At 34.6% G+C, this 7526-nt stretch overlaps 2 protein-coding genes across 5 annotated transcripts in view; one reads left to right on the forward strand and one right to left on the reverse strand.

The window, feature by feature from the left end:
* Positions 1 to 70, reverse strand: part of LOC107657483 (ChaC glutathione specific gamma-glutamylcyclotransferase 2) — a 3133-nt gene extending 3063 nt beyond the window's left edge. Inside the window, exon 1 of the mRNA XM_016445587.1 lies at positions 5 to 70. The gene's annotated coding sequence lies outside the window, so the exon portion shown is untranslated. The remainder of the gene's footprint in view (positions 1 to 4) is intronic.
* The window catches only part of LOC107657482 (ankyrin repeat and SOCS box protein 3-like), a 13278-nt gene continuing 5808 nt past the window's right edge, over positions 57 to 7526 (forward strand). The window contains exons 1-5 of one of the 4 annotated variants that reach the window (XM_016445584.1): positions 57 to 121; positions 1560 to 1758; positions 5640 to 5798; positions 5902 to 6014; positions 6703 to 6835. In XM_016445584.1, the coding sequence (XP_016301070.1) occupies positions 1560 to 1758; positions 5640 to 5798; positions 5902 to 6014; positions 6703 to 6835 (604 nt within the window). In that variant the 5' untranslated portion in view covers positions 57 to 121. Of the gene's footprint in view, positions 122 to 988; positions 1759 to 5639; positions 5799 to 5901; positions 6015 to 6702; positions 6836 to 7526 lie in introns of those variants that run through there. The other 3 variants (XM_016445585.1, XM_016445583.1, XM_016445586.1) reach the window with 3 other exon arrangements.

Consider the following 7526-nt stretch of genomic DNA (forward strand, 5'->3'; position numbering starts at 1 on the left):
TGCTGACAGCTCACTGTGTGTCTGAACGCATAAAGTTACTCCACATATCGATGGACGGGGTTTTCTAGGGTCCGTGTGCCACTGACGAGTCTGGTTAGGTTTGTTCACTCGGTTTGCATAGGTGTGGACACATCACAGTAATTAATATGCTAAAGATAACTAAATGAAGTCATACAAAACAGATCTAGCCGAAAATCAAGACTCGCATCAGTTGCCGTCTGATTTACAAGCTGCCATAAACACTGCGCGTTATTGTTTATATATAAATGTTGCTGTCTATATATTGCTGTCTATAAATTTATATATAAAATATATACATTTGTGTGTGTGTATATATATATATATATATATATATATATATATAACGTTATATTAAAAGCTGTACGGCATTAGTTGAATGTATGAACAGGGTAATAGTAGAGATTATTTTTCAAAATAAAAGCCAGGTTACCGCCGGCTTTAAAAAATAAACCCTTACAACAACAACCAAAATAATAAATAAATAATCTACCATGATAGCCAAAATATCCACCATTATATTTAATACAGTACTGTAGTAATTTGCAGGATATTTACAGTAATAACAACTGTAGTACCAATGGCATTCGGATGAAATATAACGTAATTGTTTTTTATGTAACGTTAAAGAAAGTTACACCTGTAGAGCTGAGCATAAACAGAAAAAGTCAATCGCATTTATTTCTTTATTTTTAAGGTATTTTCATTTATATCACACAAATTAAAATGATATTTTTAGGTTTTCTGACCGTAGGAACCCTACTTGTTCAATAGACAAGCAATGCTTTGTATCACTTTTGTTGTATATATTGCTGTCTTGTGTTATGTAATTATATCTAGTTAAAGATGAAGATGAAGAATACTGAACAAAAAATGACTTTTAAGTTTTTAAGCTATTATTGAATAATATCTCCTTTTGGTGACATGGTTTCCGTTTGGTGGGTGGATCAGCTAAAAATATGTCAAACATAATACATGGATTCGTTTGTATGTTGTTGCTATTTTTTATTTCCTCTTATTTTTCATGGACGGAACGAAAAATTACACGTGTGTGTTCTAGCCGGAGCTCTGAATCAGCCAATCAGAAAACAGCATCGTCGGAAATGTCCATTAAATTCATCCTGACCTAAAACGATTCGAATGTGAATTTTGTCACTCTCTTATGTGTGTACCGATGTTTTAGGACGTAACATGATTTTTGCTTGATATTTTTATTGTCTTGTGGACATATTAAAGATTCAAAGTGGGAAAGTCGAACTAAATTACTAGACTAACGTATACTAAAAGCCGTCAACTCGTTATTTTGCCATCAAAGCACCGTTATCTGCCCAGTTTATGATTATGTATGTAACGTTAACCTAGTGTGAACTTCACTTGGTTGTGCATTATAGAGGTTTAACCTGTGGCACGGCAGTGTAAATCAGGTGTAATTTAAGACCAGCAGCTGTCAACTTGCCCTCAGTCAGAACCGCTGTGTGTAAATGGCAGAGCACGAACTCTTTCAGTAATGTTTGTGTTGTGTTTAAACGGGGAATAATCAGATGGACTTCACGGAGTGCTATGGAGACACCTGCTCAGCCGTCGCGCTGGCAGCCCGGGAGGGGAAAGGTCGACGGGTGCAGAAGCTCATCCAGAGAGGCTTCGCGGTGGACGTGAAAGATAACCGGGGCTGGAACGCCCTGCATGAGGCTGCGGCGGCTGGATCAGCGGAGTGTGTGCGGCTTCTCCTCCCTGCAGCCGGTAAGAACTTTAGATGGGGGGTTTAGCTACTCTGAACTTGTGGACCATCAAACAGAGTGACCTGTTTAGACAAGGAAGGGATAGTTCACATAGAAATGCACATTCTGGCATCATTTACTCAACCTCATGTCCCTACTGGAAAAACCAGCATGACCAGCTCAAGCTGTGTTTTGGAACATGGTAACGTTAGCTGGTTAGACCACCCATATCCAGCTTATGCTGATGGCTGCATTTTTCAATGATAGATTAATTTTTTCAGTAGCTAGTTATTGATGAATAATTATTAACAATAGTTTTTAACAGCTTCCAGTTACAATACATGTCCTAAGCCTGCTCTGCTTTAAGAAAGGAGCACAAAAACAGACATTCAGGAGAAGAATTCAGTTTATTTATGTGAATATCATTCAACAATCTTCATTAAAACACATTTTGTTTTTTGTGTCCTTGAATTTATATGAGAAAAATTACTTAGTGTAATTAACTGGCAGTAATAACCTAACAACTTAACTGAACTACTAACAGTTTTCAGCAGCTTACGTAACATGAGAATTCACTTATTTGACTTAATGTTTTTGTTGATGTCTTGAATTTTTCTTTTAAATAGCGCCCAAGTTTTCCTGCTCTGGCCTTAAGCTCTGCTTCCTCCAAATCTTTGCCCTGCAACCACTTTTGAAAGCAACCTAGCGAAAAAAAAGACACAGCTGATCAATCAATTGCAAAGCAAATACAATCAGCAGATTACATGGAACAGAATAAAAGTCAGAAACATCTAGTAGGGACCAGATATTTTGTTTGCTAGTAGCATCTCATAAACCTCCATTTCCACTATCAAGGTAAATGGTTACTGTTTTTATACTGATCCTATAATGACGCTGATTGTTTCTTTTTCAATTGTGGTGCTGTGAAATCAGCATTAGAATGGACTGACTGAGCAAATGACGTATCGCAAATTCTGCAAAAAACACAAATTTGTGACTAGAGCTGTTCGTTCAGCCCAGTGATAGAAAAGTGTCTATACTATATAATAACCAATTCTAGATTATCAAACGAGAATGTATACAACAGTTATACATATCAGCACTCTTGGTCAATCATTGTTCCAAGAAAAAAACATTTAACATTTACATAATTCTCTAAAGTTCACACAACACTTACCTTTAAGTCCTCTAAATTTGTGAGGTGTCAGGGGGAGCCTAGGATCAGATTTTGTGGTGGGGCAGCTTTTTCCTTCCAGGCTACGGTTGGCCAGTGTGCTTGTTCCCCAAATGCACACTGCCAGTTCTTTCACAAACAAGCTGTCCTTTAAATTAGCCTGTATCTTCTTCCATTTTTCACTGTGTATTACTACATCACCAATATCAACCTGTATGAAAATTTAAACATTATCAAGAAATGTAACAATTATATTTTTATTTTTATTCTTGATGTAGGGCCTATAATCAACAACTCAATTTTTGTTTTGTTTTTTACTTTTTGATGTACTGTTACAAAGAGTGTCATTTTATAGGAAAGATTGAGTTTGGCTATCACAGGGAAGTTGTCTCAATCAAGACAATCACCAAAAAAAAAAAAAAACCTTGACTCAAAATCTGAATTACACATGTTACAATTGTGTGTTTTCTTTAGGAGTTGTTGGATTCAAACAATCAACTCTCAAATCACAAATTCAAACTCTCCTACATTACAACAGTATCTTCAGTCCTGCTCCTGTGGACACGCTGTCCTGCAGAGTTTAGTTACAACCCAAATCAAACACACCTAAACCAGAAAATCATCTTTGTGCTTCAGGATTACTTGGAAAAAAATTACAGGCCACCTGTGCTGAAGCAGGTTGGAAGTAAAATTCACAGGACAGTGGGTCCCCAGGAGTAGGATTGAAGACCTAGACAACAGTTTATTTCAAAATTCAGAGTAATATTTTTGTTGCTTTTATGTACAGAAGTGCATAATATTAAACCACACTTTTATATGATGTAATTTTATACAGTTTATTCATTACAATATTGTTAGAAAAATAATATTCAGATTTTTGTGTACATTATTTCCAAAAAATTTCCCAGTTTCATAAATTTCATGAATCTTACTATGTATATTTTGCTGTTACCAAGTATGATGTTTAATGGCAGGTTTCGTTGTGACAACTTACCACATATTATAAGAAAATGTCTCACTTTGGTATGTTCAGTTAATATTGAATGTTCAGTAGTTTTTGTAGGCTTTGAGATAAATGCCCAAAAGAAAAAATACTTAAACCAACCTAGAGAAATACACTGGAATAAGAAGTAACAAGTAGCCCCAGTCTCTCCTATATATACTATTTAATTAAATAAATACGTACCTCATGGTTTTCTGAAATTTGTTTTGATAGGTAACAACAGCAGAACTGTTCTCTCTGGGAAAGGGTGTAAAGTTAGGGACTTGGAGTCCTTATAACAATTTGACCAGATTAAACATAATGGACAACTGGGTCAAGGGGCACCACACAATACATTTTTGCCTGTTCAAAACTTTTTTGTTTTCGATTTAATGGCTATTAAAAACTTTGTGATACTACCACATGGTAATGCCAACTGTGTGCTGTTCCAGAAGTAGTATGGATGATATTTATACTGAAATAAAGATAATGATAGACTTCACTTGCCATTGGATTGAAATGTTGATGTGCAGTGCTACATATCAAACTTGTCAGGGTGCACCCCTGGATGTGATGCCATTGAGAATATGCCAAGTTGTCCATAAGGCTAACCTGGTCCTGTCACCAAGTCTTTTTACTATCCTTAATACTAATACTAATAATATTAATTGTGATTGATTAAATAAAAAAAGTTCTGCAAAGGTCATATTAAAATCTTACCAACTGCTGTTTGCGGGTTCTTTATTTTGTCTAAAGGGGGGCTGCTCTCTGCATAGAATCAAACAAATGGATCATGATTTTCAATACATACAAAACAATTCTGCAAACTTATGAATAACAAGCACTGCAAGTTTTCAAGAGTGCTGGAAGTAGAGAAGACATTGAAAAATAAAGGGACATTTTATAAATGTAATAGGTTTTTATTAATATTTATACATTTCTTATTTTTTTCTTCTCATTATTACTAATATTATTATTATTATTATTCCAAACATGTATGACTTATTTAAGTAAAGCACAAAAGGACATACTTGGCAAAATGTTCACTTAAATTATAAACCAATGGGGAATGGGACCATCAATCTCAACAACAGACGTAATTGGGCGAGAACGTTTATCTTTACCACTTGTGCACCACATTGCAAGTTTTGGCTAGTTTTGTGTGAAACAAACTGAAATTTCAGTTGTCATTCTTGAAAATGTTCCCCTTATGGTACAGACAAGTGAAATTTTTTTCTCGTTTTTTTTTATGTTTATTATCGTTAACCAAAACTATTTTAAAACAATTTGAAATAAAATAAAGATTAACTGAAAAAAAAAATTAAAAACTTAAATTTTATTTCAGCTAATTGCCAAGGCAACATTTCTAATTCGTTTTTAGTACTAAAATAACTAAAACTGTAATAAATTTAAAAAATAATTTTTTAGAAGCATTTAAAATAATAACATGATAGAAACGTCTTTTGTTTTCGCAGAAGAAACAATATCAGTAAAATAAATAAAATCAATACAGTTTTAATGAAAGGAGGATGAGTAAATGATGACAGAATATCATTTTTGGGTGAACTAAAGATTATTATAATAACTAAGATTAGTTATTAAAGATTAATAGTCGGGTGAACTATTAAATACCAATAATCAGAGCTCTTTTGACAGTCTGGTATGTGTAGTAATTATGAAACTGTATATGTGACTTTTTTTCTCTCTAATGTGCAATTCATTAGTTGTATGTCCCTGTTCGCTTCAGTCAATTGCGAAGACTACGTCAACACTTTGACACATAACTCAGAGACTCCTCTTTACTTTGCTGCGAGGAATGGACACCTCCGGGCAGTGAAGTGGCTTATCAAGGGTGGTGCGGACATTAACAGGACAACCAATGAACTCTCCTGTCCCCTCTTTGCAGGTAAAGTACCTAGGATCATTGTCTCAGATCTTGTTTAACATGTGTATTTTTCCTCTTGTGAGTCTTGTTATATGTTATGTTTGTCTCATTTTTTCGTTCCTAGGTGTAGATGGTGGGCACGAAGATGTGGTGGAGCTGCTGGTGGAAAATGGGGCAAATGTCAATGGGACGTACTCGGTGTCAGGCTGGTCTTGTCTCCATCAAGCTGTTTACAAGGTTATAGCTTTAATCTATAACTAATTTATGATTTACGAAGCTTTTATGTTTAGGAAACATTTGCACAGACACTACATTCACATGCCTTAAAGGGGTCCTATTATGCTTTTTCACTTTTTCAACTTTAGTTAGTCTGCAATGTTGCTGTTTGAGCATAAAAAAGATCTGCAAAGTTACAAATCTCAAAGTCCACTTCAAAAGGAGATATTTTATTTAACAGAAATCACTTACATTACAATCACAAAAACTACAACGAACGACTCGTTTTGGACTACAACGCATATTTTCCGGGATTTGTGATATCACAAAACCTAGTATCTAGTATGAGAGCCTGTTCTAGTACACCCCCAAAACAAAATCAAGACTTTGTAAAAGAGCATAATAGGACCCCTTTAAGAAGTTCTGCAGCTCTTCTCACTCACTTTTAAGTGTAAATGCTTATCAGTTATCAGGAAGAAACGCATAACAACAATCAAATGATTATGTAGCTCTTTATGACTACTTTTAAATGTATACCTCTTTCAATAAATTTTATTCTAAATGTTTAATTGAACTTCAAAAAATGAAAGCCCAAGGCCATTTAGCTTTTTTTCTAATTTAATCAAGTTTTTAAATCCTACATCCAAGGCAGTTACCAAAGTCTTTAATCAAAAACTGATGAAATAAATATCTGTAAAACCATTTCCAGGGCCATACTGAGATTGTGAGGTACCTGGTGAGCATGTGCTCTCTGGAGGCTGTTGATGACTATGGGATCACATCATTTTTTGTTGCTGCGCAATATGGACATCACCAATGCTTGGAAATTCTTGCAAATGCCGGTGAGAACATTTCTTTCATGATTAACCCTGTACGAGCTGCAGCTAGCCAGCTATATGCTTCTCTTTTTGTACATTACATGCTTTGGTCAATGTTCAGTGTTAACTCTCGCAACATCAGAGTTATCGCTACTGTAGCCACAGTGCTGTTTACAGTGACACATTCTTCAGAGGCAGATAAAGAGTTTGAATGAAGGGTCAATGACATGCCGCTCATTTTTGTTCAGATCTATTCATTTATTCAAAACTGCAGTTCATACATACAGAAACTTGAATACAATCTTCGAGTATGTTTTTCATTTCTGAATTAGACAAAGTCAGAGGACAAAGTCAGATCTAATCTTGATCTAGTAATGAAGAAAAAAATATCTTTAAGCAAATAAAATTATCCAAAGGAAAACTTTATGTAGTTTGGTTGCATTGCTGCTTATTAATATTTAAAAACTGTCAGCTAAAGTAAAGTCATGGCAAATCATTTATATTGTGAAGACCCCTGCAGACCCTTGTGACTCTTTGACAAAGTCAATAAGTCTCTTAAGATTTGAGCTTTTTAGTTTTTTTTTTAGCAAGGTTAGTTTATGTTGTAAAATGTCATGTGGTGTGACTCCAAAAAATATAATTGTTAAAATAAAAAACTTTTTTTAAAGGGGTCATATGATGTTGCTAAAAAGAACATTATTTTGTGTATTTGGCG

This window comes from Sinocyclocheilus anshuiensis, unplaced genomic scaffold (assembly GCF_001515605.1).
Source record: "Sinocyclocheilus anshuiensis isolate Anshui unplaced genomic scaffold, SAMN03320099.WGS_v1.1 scaffold291, whole genome shotgun sequence".
Taxonomy (NCBI): Eukaryota; Metazoa; Chordata; class Actinopteri; order Cypriniformes; family Cyprinidae; genus Sinocyclocheilus; species Sinocyclocheilus anshuiensis.